Source organism: Theropithecus gelada, chromosome 19 (assembly GCF_003255815.1).
Source record: "Theropithecus gelada isolate Dixy chromosome 19, Tgel_1.0, whole genome shotgun sequence".
Classification (NCBI taxonomy): domain Eukaryota; kingdom Metazoa; phylum Chordata; class Mammalia; order Primates; family Cercopithecidae; genus Theropithecus; species Theropithecus gelada.
In genome coordinates, this window is record NC_037687.1 from 23,882,750 (window position 1) to 23,899,819 (window position 17,070).

At 57.5% G+C, this 17,070-nt stretch overlaps 1 protein-coding gene across 3 annotated transcripts in view; it reads right to left on the reverse strand.

Moving 5' to 3' along the window:
- The window catches only part of STRN4 (striatin 4), a 27,100-nt gene continuing 10,030 nt past the window's right edge, over positions 1-17,070 (reverse strand). Inside the window, exons 5-18 of one of the 3 annotated variants that reach the window (XR_003116789.1) lie at positions 13,637-13,834; positions 11,328-11,469; positions 9,213-9,372; positions 8,489-8,602; positions 8,049-8,143; positions 6,016-6,191; positions 5,877-5,924; positions 5,351-5,472; positions 3,659-3,829; positions 3,344-3,484; positions 2,775-2,873; positions 2,519-2,605; positions 1,020-1,255; positions 1-824 (exon numbers count right to left, since the gene is read on the reverse strand). Coding sequence is in view for 1 of the 3 variants with exons in the window: in XM_025365810.1 (XP_025221595.1) it covers positions 1,086-1,255; positions 2,519-2,605; positions 2,775-2,873; positions 3,344-3,484; positions 3,659-3,829; positions 5,351-5,472; positions 5,877-5,924; positions 6,016-6,191; positions 8,049-8,164; positions 8,489-8,602; positions 9,213-9,372; positions 11,328-11,469; positions 13,637-13,834 (1,744 nt within the window). In the remaining 2 variants the exon portion in view is untranslated. Of the gene's footprint in view, positions 1,256-2,518; positions 2,606-2,774; positions 2,874-3,343; positions 3,485-3,658; positions 3,830-5,350; positions 5,473-5,876; positions 5,925-6,015; positions 6,192-8,048; positions 8,165-8,488; positions 8,603-9,212; positions 9,373-11,327; positions 11,470-13,636; positions 13,835-17,070 lie in introns of all 3 variants that reach the window. The other 2 variants (XR_003116788.1, XM_025365810.1) reach the window with 2 other exon arrangements.

Below are 17,070 nucleotides of genomic sequence, written 5' to 3' on the forward strand. Positions count from 1 at the left end.
TCTTACTCCAAAGGGTTTATTGAGACAAGTTTTCACATACAAGATGGGGGCAGAGGGGATAGGGGTTATAAACAGGAACCTGGAAGGGGACCGAGAGTGCACGGTAGAACCAAACAAGAGTGAAATAAATAGAGGAAAGAGTGGAGGCAGGGAGGAGACTGACTGAGACCATCACACAGTGATAACGTGGGTGGGGCAGCGCCATGAAAATCTCGTTATTTATACAGATATACAGGGAGTTCAGGGGGACCCAGGGGCCCCCTCCACCCTCCATGCCCCAGGGAGGGGCATAAGAAAGCCATCTCTGCCCATGGGCGACCCCGTGGGGCGCTGGGAGGGCTGCCCTAGGAGTCTTGGGCAATCCCTGGCCTGGAGGCCATGGTTAGTGTCTGGAAAGCAGTGGAGAGGGCCAGAGGGGAGGGGCAGCCAGGCCGGGGCTCAGCTCCGAGGCTTCTGGCTGCCACCCTTTCTCCCAGCACAGCTCCTGCCCAGGTCTGGGAGGATGGGGGATGGGGCAGCAGGAGCTCAAGGGGAGAACCTGGCACCTTCTGGAGTCTTGGAAAAAGTGATCCCTAAAGACACCCAGCCCTGGCTGTGCTGCCCTCTGGAAGGCAGCTCTGATACCAGGAGTGGCTGTCAGGGCACAGGGGGAAACCCCGAGGCCATCCTCAGGGGTGATTCCTGAAAGGGGCCCATCCCCAGGCTAAATGCTTGGGGAAGGCAGCCGTGGGGGAGGGATTCCTGGGGAAAGGGCCGTTAGCACCACCAGGCTCCACGGCAAACAGAGGCCAGGCCTCTGCACCTCCAGTGAGGCTGGGAGTCCCCTGTGGGAGAGAGAAGGGAGAGGAGACTGAGCCGCCGCCTCTAGGGCACCTCTCAGGCCTCAGCCCCTCCCCTGCATGCCCAGGACTTCCCCAGTGATTCTCACAGGACGCCCGACTGGACTGCGGGGCTCAGCACACTCAGGAGTACCAGGCATGGACATGTAGGGACTCAGGTTGCGGGGTTTCTGCCCTCACCTCAGCCCCACCTGCCCGGCCCCGCACCCTAGCCAGCGTGGCGGCCAGGGCAGGGCCAGGTGGGCATCATACGAAGACCTTGGCCAGGGCGTCGGCGCCAGCACTGGCAATGAGGGCCTTGCTGGGGTGGCAGGCGACGGCGTGGATGGCCTCCTCATGCTTCTTGCGGTGGGCTGTGATCTCCTGCACGCACGTTTTGTTGTCCAGGCTCCAAAGACGCAGGGAGCAGTCATGGCCTGAGCAGGGGTCGGGGGCAGAAGGGGTGGTCACCGGGCTCCTCGCTCAGACGCAGTCCTGGAACCCCTCACCTGGCCTTGTCCAAAGGCCTCAGGGGAAGTGGGGCTCAACTCTCCTCTCTCACCCTCTGTTCATCACCTCCTGAGGCCCACCCAAAGGAGAACCCTGGTCCCTTCCTGTCCACAGTCCATCTTGTTCCCCAGCATTTCCTGAGCAGCTACTGCACACTGAGCCCCGGGGCGGAGGGGCGGGCAGTGAACAAAACAGGCAACTCTCTCTGTCCCGCAGCCTTGACGCTGCAGCTGGGAGACAGGAAGAGAAAGAAGAAAGCAACCCAGCCGCTCAGTGTGAGGACAGAATGGCCCCAGGAGGAATGCAGGGAGCCTTCCAGGCAAAAGGACAGGTGGGAAAGGTCCTGAGGCAGGAGGCGGGGGTGGCCACAAGAGCCTGAGCAGGGGCTTGGGGAGAAGAGGGGAGAGGACAGCAGGCTGGGCAGGGCCCTGGTGAGGAGAGGTCTGATTTAGGGTCAAGAGGATCAGGCAGGGCAAAGGCTTAGCTCCCTCCACTGTCTAGTGGCCCCCAGAATAGAGCCCTGTCTGGGCACTGGGCTGGAGTTCACTGACCGGCCCCTCACCCACCAGAGGCTGCCAGCACAGGCCCAGAGGCAAAGCCCAGCCACAGCCTCCAACACCACGGCCTGCGCCTCTGTGCACACACACACTCACTGCTGCACTCACTGCAGGCCTCACCCTTCACCCCACAGCAACCTCCAGTCTCCTCCACCCACCTACGTCCCATTCCATCCCTTCTAAGCACAGCCGCGTTGCTGGCCTCAATGCCCTTATCCAGAGACAGCAGAGTGGGAGCACAGAAGTCCCTGCAGGTACCCCCAGGTAGACCTGGACTGATGTTACGAAGCTTCAATGGCCAAGTTACAAAGCGTCAAGGCGTCAGGGCCCACATCTGTAAACTGGGGATCAAAGTACCAACCGCACAGGCTGCTTAGTGGCCGAATAAGACGATGCAGCTCCAGTGCCCCAGAGGAGTGCCCCAGTGGGCTGTGCTGCCCGCTATGGTCATCACTGTCATTCCCGCCCAGACCAGCTGCCCCCTGCCCTCTATGGTCACCACTGTCATTCCTGCCCAGACCAGCTTCCCCCAGCCCTGGCCCCCGGGCCCACTGAACACTCGCCTGGAGCCAGTGCCCAGGCCTCTTCCTCCCCTTCTCCCCAACCCTGGTGCAACTAGTGTGCCCAACTTACTTCCTGACATCAGGAATGCGCCATTGGGGTCCACGGCTAGGCAGGTGACTGCGTCCAGGTGTGCAACCATGGAGTGCACCAGCTTACCTGAGGCGAGAGGGGCGGGTGGCAGGTTTCCCTCCCACTCTGAGCCTCGACTGAGAGAATGGAAGGACTGGAGGAGACGCTCCCAGAGCCTCCCACAGGGACACAAGCATCTCTGCTGCCTGCCTTTGGCCCTCCCCACCCACCGCGAGCACAAGGGGCTAGGCCTCACCTGTCCGATTGTCCAGGAAGCGGATGCCCCTGTCGTCGTGGGCGGTGATAGTGAGAGGCTGGTTTGGATGACTCACCACTTGGTTGATCTGGGTTGGACCTGAAGGAAAAAGGCAGGAAGAGGGAAGGCTGTCAAGGGGAAAATCAGGAAGACTGGAACAGAGGCACGAGTGCAGCGTGACAGCCCCACAGCAGCCTCTGCCTGGATGTCGAGGGGGACTGGGCGAGGGCACTCCCATCCCTGACCGCCGTGCTGGTTCTGCACAAGCAGCCCCTGGGCCCTGTTTTGGGGCTGGGGGAAGAGGAATAACAAACATGAACACATTCCGCCACTCTACCAAGAGGGCCTGACGGAGTGGCCTTGACACGCTCTCCCCACTCGGCCCCCCCAGTGCTCTGGCTGTGAGGGCGGGGGGCCCTCCACTGGGACCCGACTTCCTTCCTGCTCAGGGCCCGAGGGTACAGGGGAGTCATCTGAGCTGACTGGCAAGGGGTCACCAAAGCCCCAGGAGGAAGTGGGGCCCACAAGACACTGAGACCAACTCCCTGAGCTGATGTCAGCCCCCTTACCGCTGCTGCCCCGGGACTCCAGCGTGAGGAGGGCACCACCAGCCTCCAGGTCATACAAGACAGTGTCGCCAGAGCGGAAGGAGGCCACGATGTGGGCAGGGTCGGTGCTGGTGAAGGCCACTGAGGTTGGGACCCCGTGCTCTGAGGGCACAGGGAAGAGAAGGCTGCTGAACGGACCCTCAGACCCAGCCCTGCCCCAGGGTGGGGGACTGTGGGTGGGAGGCCTGGGGCCTCAGCGGGAACCACTCTGATAGCCTCCAGCCCTGCATAGCTCCAGGGTAAGGTGCTGGGGCCCCCACTCAGGGCCCCACTCACCGCTGGCTGTGGGGAAGGTGCAGAGGCAGGCCGGGCTGCTGCTGCTGGGGTCCCAGATGCGGACGGTGCCGTCGGCGGAGCAGGAGGCCAGGCGCTGGGAAGCGGGACTGAAGGCCAGGCCCCACACGGCATCCCCGTGGCCCTCCAAGACGTGGCTCAGCACGCTTGGGTCTGCACCCACCACAGGGAGGAAATGGGCTGTGTCAGGGATGTCAGCTCCTCCCTGGACAGCCCAGAGCCCCAGCTCTGCCAAGCCCCAGGCGGCTGGGCTCCAATCACCCATGCACCCGCTTCATGCCTGCTGCCCCTTGGAACTGTCCACCACCAGGACAGCCCGGCAGCTGCTCACACTGCCCACTAGCTTTCCAAGGAAGGTTCTAGGGCTCCAGAAGGCAGGGATTTCCCTCTATTCATGGCTGTCTCCCCAAGCAGGGCCCAGAAACTGAGAACTCAATACAGAATTTTTTGGACTCCATTAAGGAAGAAGGAACAGTATGGTTCTGTGGTCCCAGGAGTGGCACACGGCCTGTGCTGGCCAAGCGTTGGTCCCAGCCCTGGCCCAAGCAGTCTTTTCAGCCCGTGACCCAGTGCATGAGTTTGCCTGGTCTCTCCAAAGCCCCCTGGTCATTCAGAGGTCCAACCACTGCTTCCCTGGTCGCTGGAGTCCACACCAGCAGCTCTGGCCTGCTGACACTGAAAGTGTGGTGGTTAATGTGGCTGGGACCGACCCTGACCTTATGCAGGTGAGCCTGTTCTCTAAAGTCTGTCCTCCCCTTGAGAGGAGACAAAGACCTCTGAACTCTGCCCGGACAAGGTCAAGCACAGGGCCAGGTACATGATCAAGAGGAGGCAGAGCCGGGTGCAGTGGCTCACGCCTGTAATCCCAGCACTTTGGGAGGCCAAGGCAGGTGGATCACCTGAGGTCAGGAGTTCGAGACCAGCCTGGTCAACATGATGAAACCCCGTCTCTACCAAAAATACAAAAAATAGCTGGATACGGTGGTGCATGCCTGTAATTCCAGCTACTGAGGAGGCTGAGGCACGAGAATCACTTGAACCCAGGAGGCAGAGGTTGCGGTAAGCCAAGATCACACCACTGCATTCCAGCCTGGGCGATAAAGCGAGACTCTGTCTCAAAAAAAAAAAAAAAAAAAAAATTGTGGCAGAGAGCAGGAGGACAGATGTTGAACAGGAGTGACAGTCTGGTCACTTCCCTACTTAGGTCTTAGATGCTCCAAAGAGAAAGCCCCAACTCCCTCCAGCCTGGCCCAGCTAACTCCACCTTCTCTGCTTTCTCTGGACATGCCCTCCCCCTAACCACGCAGAGACGCTCGTGGATCCCCACACACAGAGCACACGGCATGGCAGAGCAGAGGCTGCCAGGGCCAGCCACGCCTGTGCATGGGCTGCTCCCAGCCTGGGCGGTCCCAGCTCTGCCTTCTGGACACCACCTCACATGATTCTCAGGCAGCTTCACCACCTCCTCCCACAGCCATCGTTCCCAGCCTGGCTGGCTCGTCCCTCAGCCACGCACTACATCGTGCTGCTCACAACACAGCAGATGGGGGAGCCATCACATGCACTCCCGAGGCCTGCAGTGTTGGGCAAGAAGTGGACGTGACGTGTGCGTGCGTGGAGGGGACGGCCAGGCCCCAGCGGATGTGAGGGGAAGGCAGGCGGCGTTGTCCTCACCATAGCCATCGTAGGGATCCATGCTGAGGTCTGGAATCTTCCAACTGTGGATACAGGCATCTGCCCCTCCACTGTAGCAGTACTCACTGTTGCTGCCCATGGCCACAGCCAACACTGGGCCCCTGGAAGGGACAAAGATACGGAAAGGGGGATGAGACAAGCTCAGAGCCTCCCCTGGCCACAGGACCAAAGTTTCCTACTAGCATTCTTCAAGGATGGCCAAAAGGAATTCAGTGACTGGGGCTCTGGCCATGCTAGCTGGACAAGCTACCTGTCCCCTGCCCTCCCCCACCCCACCTCCATCTCCTCCCCTGAAGGGCTGTGCTGAGCACCAGCTGCCAGGGTATGTGAAAGTCAGCATGGAGCCCCAGGAGCCAGGGCTGTGTATATCATGGAGGGGCGCGGGGACTCAGAGCCCCTGCTGTTCTGCCTCCTGCCATGTGCCTCCCGGGATGGCAGTGAGTGGGTCAGGGGTCAGGCTACGTTTAGGACGAAATTTCTAGCAGGCTCAGGGGCACCTCCCTACCTGTGAGCCCGGAAAGCATGGATAGGTTCCACGTCTAGAGCCGCATTCCTGTGGGATGATAGAGGAGCCTGATGTCACTGAGACCCTGTCACCCCCATCCCTAGATGCCCCTACCCGCGGCCGAGTTTGCTGCCCTCACTTCTTGGCTGTGACCGCCTTCTGCAGGTTCCAGAGCTTGAGCGTGCCGTCCTCGGAGGCGGTGAGCAGAGCCGACTGGCTGTGGTGGAAGGCCAGGGAACGAATGCCATCGTAGTGCGAGCGCAGGGTGAACTTGGGGTTCCATGTCTTCTTAAAAGCATCTTTGCTGTCAGACAGCTGGGGTTGGGGGGAGCCGCCTCAGTGTCTTTGCATCCATCCAGCAGTCATGCAGACACTGACACCCAGGGCTTGAGGCCCCCTCCCTTCCACCCAGATGACCCTGGCAGGAATGCCCTCAGAGCCTGGGCTCCAGCTGGGACCTCTCCCCTTCCTCTGCTGGGCGGAGTCTCCACACTCGCCCAACAAGTCCCCACACTGTGCTGGGCTCTGGAGAGACAAAGGTGAGCCTGACCCCTCAGGGTCTTGCAGTTGAGACGAAGGGGAATAAGGGACACAACTGGACCATCCCACAAGTGTGTGGGATCATAAGCCATGAGCAGGGCAATGAATTAAAGATGCGCAGAGAGACATCGGGCAGCCTGCCCTCCTCCCTGGGGGCCACCGAGGCTTTCCTGAGGAAGCACGAGCCAGCAGGACCTCACCAGATAAGGAGAGGGCCCTGGTGAGGGAAAGGGCCCGTGCAGAGGCCCTGAGGCACTGAGGCAGCAAGGATGGGCCCAGGCCTGAGAGGTCAGTGGTACAGGCTGCGGAAGCAAGGAGAGTGGCAGGGGATGAGGCAGGCACTGGGTGGTGAGCCCCAGAGGAATGCGCATTTCACACTAAGAAAAAGCCTGGGAGAAATGAGGAGCTGAGGAACTGTTTAGAGCAGGGGAACGCCATGGCTTGTTCCTGCCACCCCTGAAAGGCGCAGATTAGGGGCAGGTCAAAGTAGCCACAGACCAGGCGCAGTGGCTCATGCTTGTAATCCCAGAACTTTGGGAGGCCTAGGATGATCATTTGACCCCAGGAGTTCGAGACCAGCCTGGATAACATAGGAAGATCCTCTCTTAAGAAGCAAAAAAAAAAAAAGTAGCCTCAGCGAGAGAGGTTGAGAGGCCAGGAAGTCCCAGAGGAGACGAGGGCATGGAGAGCAGATACGTGACCTTGAAGGGAGAGGCAGTGCACAAGTGGAAGAGGTGTGGGGGCCTCTGTTCGCCATGTTGCACATGCCCTGAGGGACGGTGGGAGAGGTGTGGGGGCCTCTGTCCACCACGCTACATGTGCCCTGGTGCCGCTCACCCAGCGGGGGACCTGGAGAGGGCCAGGCTCAAGAGAGATGATGAGCAGAGTACCAGGCAAGCCTCAGTGCCATGCCCCAAGATGGGCTCCCAGCTGACATCCCTGCCTCAGCCATCCCTTCTGCCACAGTTCTTTAAGGCCAGAGGATCTGCTACTGAGTGGTTCACTCACCCCCTCCCCTAGCGGGGCTCAGAACACTGTTCTTCCCCAAGATGGAGTGACACCTTGGGGCGTGCAGAGGGACCCCATAGCATGCTCCACTTCTCAGGCCTCTGCTCTGACCCCACTTCCTGAATCTCACAGCAGTCACCCCCCCACCCCCGAGCCTCGCTAGGGTCACCAACACTGGAGATCCCATTCTGTCACAGTAAAATGTGCACATGCACTCACACCAAAAGCTCCCAGCTGGCCAAAGGCTCCCAGATGCCCAGAGGCCCGTCCACATATCTCAGGCCTGGAACATTTCATTTCAGCCCAACTGCCCATTCATACGAGACTGGCCTGACTTGGCAGAGCAGGGCGTGGCTAGAGGTCATCTTCCTGCATCCCAAATTAAATCACCAGGGTGGGAGGGGCACTGAGTGGTGGAGCCATGGAACTATGATTAAGACACGGGCTCCAGAGTCTTCCAGGCCCTGCGCCTCGACGACCGCAGTCAAGTCCCTCCAGTGTCTACATCTGCACCCCTCTGTGAAACAGCATGAGCAGGGCACGGGTGGCACCCAAAGCTTGCAGGGGCTAGCCCTGGGCACAATGCCCAATGGGGACAGTACGGGGGGCACCCAGAGAACTTACATCGCAGCTGAGGTCGTTGTCGTTGGTGACGGTGAGATCTGCCAAGTCCCCCAGGCTCACCTCCCCGCCCCCGATAGTGTCCATGATGAAGACGTCTGAGGAGAAGCCAAAGGAACCTGGTAGGGGGAGGGGAGGGAGGGGCAGAGAGGGCCAGGGAGAGAGAGAATGACAGAGAGAGGCAGAGAGAGATAAAGAGCGAGAGAGAGAGACAGGGAGAGGACAAGATGAAGAATCACAGCTGGAAAGAGACAGAGAGACAGACAGGGCAGGACAGACAAAAAGAGAGGGAGACAGACAGACAGACGAACTTTTGGGGCAGGGAGGCTGCAGACTGGAGGCTGGGCCTCGACCCTGAGGACACAGAAGCCCTGGGCTCAGCTCTGCAGCCTCCCTCTGCCATGGGCCCGCAGGACTGGGGCCAGGTGGGGGATGCCTCTTACCTTCGTGTGGCCGGGGCTGGGGTGTGCCAGGAGGCGGGCCGGTCACTTTTGGGGGCAGCCCATCCACATCACGCAGGTCAGCCAGAATGCCCTGGAGTTTGACCCGACGGCTTTCTGCAGGGTCAAGGCATAGGGCCGGAGTCACCCAGCAGTTCCAACCCAGTCTGGCATAGGTGACGCCTTCCCCACACTGAGGGCTCCCTGCCACTCTGGGGGGCTGTGAAGCTCTGGCCCCGGAGAGGGGGGGCACATAGGCAGAGGAGAGGAGGTTGACTGGGCCCCTCCGTGGGGCAGTGGGCAGGTCACTGCCTTGCCTAGGCCTCAGGCCCCAGCCATCCATCCCACGTGACCTGAGAGCCCTCCTAGCTGGGAATCACAGGACAGGGAGGAAGACGTGGCCCTCCCACCTGCCTCTCCCCCACTGGGTCCTCATCCTGTTCTCTCCTTGAGGCCAGCCAGAGCTAGACGCCCGCCCTGGAGGGCTGGCAGCCCCACTTCAGGAAGAGCCAAGCCTGCCTGTGTCTCCACAGGGATTTTCCAGGGAAGGGGTGAGGGGCCGGCGCCATGGCCTGGGCCTCCTGCTCTCCTTGGCTACCCTGCTCTCAGGAAACATATCCATCCGGTGGAGAGACCCTGCACAGGAAGCGGCTGCAGGCACCTGGGCCTGCTCCCACTCCCTCAGCGGGGAAGGCAAGCAGGAGCTGGCCAGAAAATCTCAGCTCACCCAGTTCGTGGGGGCTCCCATCCACAGCGCACCGCCGAGGGTCTGGAGCCCCTTCCCCATCCTCTCCTGAGCCCAAGAAATCAAACTCATTGATAGCATCTTCGGAGTCGTCTTCCTCGTCCTCGTCTTCCATTTCGGGCACCAGGGCCTTGGATGGGAGCTGGGGCATGGAGAAAGCCAGACAAGTCAGGGGGCCTCTTGTCCACAGACTAAGCCTCCTCAATGCCTGGGAACAGATAAGCCGGGGCTCTGGGCCTGTCTCTGCTCATGGGGCTGCCTCAGCTGCTAGCCAGCTGCCCTGCAGCGCCCCCTGCTGGGCCTTGGACAGCTGCTACCACTAGGGCCGGTTGGCCTGAAACCACCCTCATGCAGCCCTTGGCCTAGCCCTGGCTCAGCCTGCTCCAGTTCCCCAGGACGGTGCCTCGGAAGAAGAAAAGTCAGATAATGCAACAATCTGCCTATGGGGAGAGCAGATATGCACTGGTGTCCGTATGTGAATATATGGAGATGCAAACAAGTGAGGACGAATGGACCACAGCATTGCAGCCATGAACACAGCACTGGCTGCTGTGCTGGCACAAGAGCAAATTCCACTCACTGAACGAGCACTGACTACACCTCGCAGACACGACTTAACCCCCAAATCTGTGAAAAGCTACCGTAAACACTGTCATTATCATTCCCACATTACAGGCCAGGAGACAGGCTGAGTAGCGGGAACCCACTTGCCCCAGGTCACCAAGGTCAAGCTCTGCCCACCGTGAACTCCTCCAGGGTGTGGCTGGCCCCTTCCACATGTCAGCCCCCCAGGCTGAGTCTGGTGACACCTCTCGGGCAGCACTAAGGGGCCAGGCTCTGAACTGCATTAGGGCGGACCAGAGGGAAGGGACACAGAGAAGACCTAGGGCCAAGGTTTATTCAACACTTGTAGAAAGAATGGGGAAGGGGAGGGTTTATAGACAGCATGCCCAGAAAGGCAGCAGCCGGGCTTAGGACTCCAGAGGAAACCACCACAGGTGCTCGGAGGGGCACACGAGTGGCAAGTGTGCTCCGCTAACAGTGCCTGAAACCATGAGGGCTCCACCACTACCAAGTGCCACCAGCGCCACCGACTAACCCCTAATGAGCACTTGGGGGACGGCCACCGTGCAGCTGAGGGCTTCCTGGGCACCAGCTCATGCTAATTAGATCCTCAACAACCCAGACAAAGGGACTCAGCCCCATCTAAAGGGTGAGAAGACTGAAGCCAAGACAAAGAAGCATGGGCCTGAACTCACACAGCTGGACCAGGGCCGCCTGGGAGCCATGGCAGTCCCCTGGGTTCCCAGCTGGGCCTCGCTGGAGGGCTGCTGTGCGGAGACGGAGAGCCCTACCCAACCAGCCAGCCCCAAGGGTGTGGGCCTAAAGGGGTGCAAACACCACGGATGATTCCTGATAGAATGGGTGGAGGGGTGGAAAAGGACTAGAAATTCTCAGAGGGACAGGAAGGACCAAGCGTCTGGAGCAGGGGCCAGCATTTGAGACCCTGGACTCACAGCCCTCCTGCTCTTCCTCTAGACCTCCTGCAGTGCTGTGGCTCCGTGCACACCACTCCACTTGGAGTGTGACTCCGTGCTGAGCCACACTGGGACACTGGAGATGGAATGGAGGCCCAGACAGGCCCAGTCCCTCCTGGGGAGGGGTCAGGAGGGATACAGACCAGACAGGGAGGATCCCAGAGTGGCCAGGGCCAGGGAAGGGAGCCCAGGGTGAGTCAGAGAAGGCTTCCTGGAGGAGGGGGTGTCTGAGCTGAGTCTAAAGGAAGAAAGGAAGGGGACCCAGGCAAACGGACCGCTAATGGGAAGCCCGGGGCTCAGGGAAAGCTCCGAGGCCATCTCCCACAGGTCCCTCCTTCATGGGCACATGCCCCTGCCTCCACCACAACACGTCCTTTTGCACGTGTCTATTTACAAGGCCGCTGCTGGCCAGAAGCTCCTCCAGGCCAGGGCCTGTGTGTCTCTATATCCCTGCTGTCAGCACACACCGCAGCCCCTGAAGGCCCAAGTTGACTCTGGGAAGGGCCTCGATCAGGTCACACCCAGGCCAGGCTGTGCAGGGCACGGAGGAAGGGCTCACCTTCACACGCTGCTTCTTGTGCTGCACGCTGTCCAGCTCATCGTCCTCATCGCTGTCTTCGTCCTCGCAGTTCTGCAGGAAGGGGATCTGCCCCAGCACTGAGCCGCCCAAGCGCTCTTTGCCGTCTTTGCCTGCCGCGTTCCTGCCGAAGACAGCGGAGCAGAGGAGGCATGAGTCCTGCCAGGGGTCAAAGCTCAGATGGGAAAGTGCCTGCCCAGACTTGGTGGCCAGAGCTCAGACCCAGCTAACCCTCAAAGCCCCAAGCAGCCTTGACTCTGGTCACACACAGAGCCCTAACCCCAGCCTCTGCCCGACAAATGCTCATTCCAACTGCAAGCCTCACTCAGACCGCAAACGGAGCCTAGCTCCTCACTGACCACCGACCTGCGTTTCAGAGGGCCAGCCCCCAACCCTGGCCACAAATCTCCATCCTATGCTGAGTCAGAAGGAAAGCTGGATGAGAAAGTGCCACTGACTCAGCAGTCACCATTCCCACAGCCCAGTCAGACCACAAGGGCAGGTCAGGCAGGAGGCAAGCATGTCCTGCAGGAAAGAGGAAACGGCCATTCTACAAATGCTTGGCGAGGCACTGAAAGCCAGCCAGCCTCGCGCAGGGAGGGGCGCCGGCGATCCCTACTATCCAGGAGCCTGCACTATCCCCAGCAACAGATGGCACTCCTCCTTCCACCTCCTGGCTTCCAACTTCATGTCAAGTTATAGCAGAGGAGGTATTGACCCAGCCTGACTGCGGGAGAAGGCAGGGTGGAATTTGAAGTACAGATGGATGCAAAACGTTCCCCCTTTCTGCCATCAGGTTGATGCCCTGGAGGTCTTATCAACTGCCGGTTACCAATGGCTGCAGAGGCCACTGCAGATGTACCCTCTTGCCTCACAGGTGCCATCCCCAGAGCTCCACTCTTTCCGCAGAACACTCGCTGCACCCGCAGCGGAACACAGGACTCCGTTCTCACAGGCCTTCCTCCCACAACGACACTGACATGCTACACGGGCTCAGCCTCCTTCTCTGCTTCCTCCTCCTGCTCCTCCCTCCAGCCTCTAAGCGGGAGAGCACCTGGGCAGTCCTCAGATCTCTTCTCTGCACCATCTACACTCACTCCTGCAGGCACTGCAGACGGCCATGGCTTTCCAGAGAATGCCCATGTGCTTGTTCAACTAGAGCTATGTTTAGGGCTCAAATGCCCCCGAGCTCCAGACGAGCTCTGCTTCTCCACGTGGAGGTAAACAGGCCCCTGTTCACACAACCTCGGCGGCCCCCAGAACCTCCACTCCCAGGCTTCCCCGTCTCAGAGGACGCTGCTCCAAAGGCTCACACCAAACCCTGAAGTCACTCGTCTCTTTTCCTCTCCGCTTAGCTGCAGTCCTTCAGTGTCGACTGCCCAAAGGCCTCTGGGGAGGATGACACCTCTCGCCTCGCCACCGCTAAGGTCCTTCAGCTCTGTCCAGGACAGGGACACCATCTCCTAAACTGGTCCCCCCCTGCCTCCTCTGTGACCCTCCTACAGCCCTTCCTTCTCGGAGTAGATCAGGTACGTCAGATTACATCACTCCCTTGCTCGAAACCACTGGCTTCCCACAACCCTGACTTAAACCCAGACTCTATCCCAGCCCAAGGCCCTGAGTTACTGACTCCTGAGACCACAACTTCCCCATAGCCCACGCCTCGCTGTCTGCAGCCACGCCGGCCTCATGCTGCTTCTGTGCAGGCTGCGCCTCTCCTGCCTCTGGACCTTGGGGTTCACTGTGCCCTCTGCCTAGCACATTCTCCTCCCAGCCACTCGTGTGGCTTACCCTCCATTTAATGCCCACAGAGGCCCTCCCTGCCCACCCCCCAGAGAGAAGCACGTATTGGCCCTGTGGTCTTCATCGTGCTTAGCATCACCTACGTGGCCTCACTTGTTCTGCTTAACTGACAACTGCTGATGACAATGAACAAGCCAGAGCTTCCTGAGGGTGGCGACCACGTGTACTCCACTCCCTGCTAGCAAGACACCCAGGGTCTGCCTTCGGTAGGCACCCCATGCGACTGAGGAGTGGGCAGGCCTGAGTATCAGGACGGGGGCAGGGCTGGAGATGAGGCCGTGGGGAAGTGTGTGGAGGGTACCCAGAACGGAATCCAGGGAAATCCCAGCAGTAAAGGCACCGAGGGTTTCGGAACAAGGGAGCCCACGGCATACTCCAGGAGGAGGGGCCACCAGGGCACCCAGCGCCATCAGCTGATGCTCTGACCCTGGCCTTCACCAGCAGTCAGGAGGAACAGAGAGACACACCTGCCAGGCCCAAGGGCTTACCTCTTTATCTGCTCCTCGATCTGTTTCACCAGCAGTGACTCCCCGCCACTAAGCCCCACAGGGCCTGGTGGAGCCCTGGGGGTCCCTTCACTCGGCTCTACTGCCCCGTTGAGCTCCAGCGAACGGCCTAGCAGGGAACGGACGCGCTTGGACCGCATGTCGAGGATGGTGTCTGTGTAGCCCACCTCTTCCAGGTACCTGCAGGGGTGCAGAGCCACGCGGGTCAGACATCCCCCGGGCTTCTTCATGTACTGCAGGGGCCAATGCAAACTGAGACAACCTCGTTAAGGGGCCACTTAAGAGCATACGCCAAAATCTGACATAGGCACACCCTCGCTCCAGCTGTTCCCCGTCAAGGCTATTTCCAATGGAAGCCCTTGTTCACACACACAATGCTATGTGTGAGGGTGCTCCCTGCACTGCTGTATGGGGAAGCTGAAGCACAGGGACCAGCCTCAGCACCCACCGACAGGGACTGTGTCAGCAAATGACTCATAGCGCTGCGAGGCAGGAGATCGACAGGGCAGAGCCTGAAGGGAAGCTGGCCACGGTAAACAGCAGAACGAAAACGCTAAGTTCTATGATCCACATGATGCCAATGTTTGTAGAAAAAAACCAAAAAGGCGTTAATGTGCATAAAGCTTACACCACACACAAACACACGTTTGTATTATGTCCCCCAAGAGGCCTAGAAAGATCCATAAAAAACGTAACAGCAGCGACCTCTGGAGAATGGGATTAGAGGCGTAAGAGGAACTTTTGCAACTTACTCTACTTACTTCTACAAATGAGCACTTATTACTTCTGCAATTTAAAAACTGAAGCCAGCTGGGGACTGGACTAAAAGTAAAAAAAGAAGAAGGAAAAAAGAACAAAAATCAATTTGGGGTATTTGCGGCTTCAAAATACAGAGACAACAGTCCCTTGCTAGTCCTCAGGAGGCTTCCTGGCCAGGAGGCCTTTGCTGTTCCCTGTCCCTTCGCAGCCCTGACCCTGCCTCTCCAATGTTAGGCTGCACACACCTGCATGTACGTCTCATCCTGTGCACCTGTGTGTGTCTGAGGCTCCTATCTCCCCACCAAGAGAGACAGGGAAGCATGGGGCTTTAAAACTCGGCACTGGGGGGCGGACTGCCTAAGATCCCACAAATTAACCATGCAACCTTGTGTAAACAGATCACCTCTCCGCATCCCACTTTTCTCATGAGGGGAATACTAGCATTATACCACACAGAGATCTCAGTTGAGGAGCCAACAGGTGGAAAATGTTTAGCACAGTGCCAGGCACATAATAGGTACTTGGTAAGTGTAGCCTGTTAGTATTACTATTATTGTTTTAGGGTTATTGTTTGCACACACTTTAAGCTAGCAACCCCACTTCCAGATATCTAACTTGAGTAAATCAAGGATATGCACAAATGTCTTCCCGATTTTTATCACATTGTCTATAATACTAAAAAATTAAAAGTAATCTCGACAAAATATAAGGAACTGGCCATGGAGAGTTACGGTTATCTATATGACAGACATTATATGTTGGTTTTTTCCCTCCATAGGACCAAAGGAAGGAAATTATAAGGTCCTCAAAATGATGCAACATAACTAATTTATATGGAGAGATGTTCGCAACGCTTAATGGTGAAAACAAATCCCAGCTTTTATAAAATATATAAGCTGGGCTGGGGCACGGTGGCTCACGCCTCTAATTTCAGCACTTTGGGAGACCACGGCAGGCGGATCACTTGAGCTCAGGTGTTCAAGACCAGCCTGGCCAACGTGGTAAAACCCTGTCTTTACTAAAAACACAAAAATTAGCCAGGTGTAGTGGCACACGCCTGTAATCCCAGGTACTTGGGAGGCTGAAACACGAGAATCACTTGAACCCATGAGGCAGAGGTTACAGTGAGCTGAGATTGTGCCACTGCACTCCAGTCTGGGTGAAAGAGCAAGACTCTGTCTCAAAACATTAAAAAAATAAATAAATAAATAAATAAATAAATAAATAAATGAAATACATAAACTGAGCAGTGTGGCTCATGCCTGTTGTCCCAGCTACTCAGGAGGCTGAGGCAAGAGGATCTCTTGAGTTCAGGAGATCAAGGCTGCTGTGGGCTGTGACTGCACCACTGTACTCCAGCCTGGGTGACAGAGTGAGTTTATTAAGATAACAGAGGCAAAAATACACAGCCATGGAAGAAACTGAGACCATATATGGCAAAATGTTTATAGGGGTATGAAATTTCTTGAGCAGAGGAATTGTGAGTAATCTTTTTTTTCTTTCTGCTCTCCTATATTTTTAAAGTTTTCTAAAATGCACAAATCTCTTCAGCAATTAAAAACTAATAATTTGAGGCCAGGTGCAGTGGCTCACACCTGTAATCCCAGCACTTTGGGAGGCCGAGGCAGGCGGATCACCTGAGGTCAGGGAGTTCAAGACCAGCCTGGCCAACATGGTGAAACCTTGTCTTTACTAAAAATACAAAATTAGCTGGGCATGGTGCTGCGTGCCTGTAATCCCAGCTACTAGGGAGGCTGAGGCAGGAGAATCGCTTGAACCCGGGAGGCAGAGGTTACAGTGAGTCGAGATCGCGCCATTGCACTCCAGCTTGGGCAACAAGAGCGAAACTCTGTCTCAAGTAATAATAATAATGTAATAATCTGGCCACGTGCAGTGGCTCACGTCTGTAATCCCAGCACTTTGGGAGGCCGAGGCGGGAGGATCACTTGAGCTCAGGAGTCTGAGAACAGCCTGGCCAACATGGTGAAACCCTATCTCTACTAAAAAATACAAAAATTAGCTGGGCGTGATGGCATCTGCCTGTAATCCCAGTTACTCAGGAGGCTGAGGCAGGAGAATCGTTTGAGGTGGAGGGAGGCAGAGGTTGCAGTGAGCTGAGATCGTGCCACTGTACTGCAGCCTGGGCGACAGAGTGGAAACTGTCTCAAAAAATAATAATAAATAATAATAACATTAATAATTTTCTGGTTCAAACATGGTGAGTTACTGTGATCATTCACAGTCAATTACAAACCTACTTACAGATCTGCCCTCTCCCCACTTCTCACTACTGCATTTGATTAATTTTTTTTTTTGAGACAGAGTTTCACTCTTGTTGCCCAGGCTGGAGTGCAATGGCGTGATCTCGGCTCACCGCAACCTCCGCCTCCCAGGTTCAAGCGATTCTCCTGCCTCAGCCTCCCGAGTAGCTGGGATTACAGGCATGCACCACCACGCCCAGCTAATTTTGTATTTTTGGAAGAGACGGGGTTTCTCCATGTTGGTCAGGCTGGTCTCGAACTCCCGACCTCGGGTGATCCACCTGCCTTGGCCTCCCAAAGTGCTGGGATTACAGGCATGAGCCACCGCGCTGGCCTGATTAGTCTTTAAAAATCTAATTAACAAATAAAAAATAATTTAATATTACCCTTGGGGAA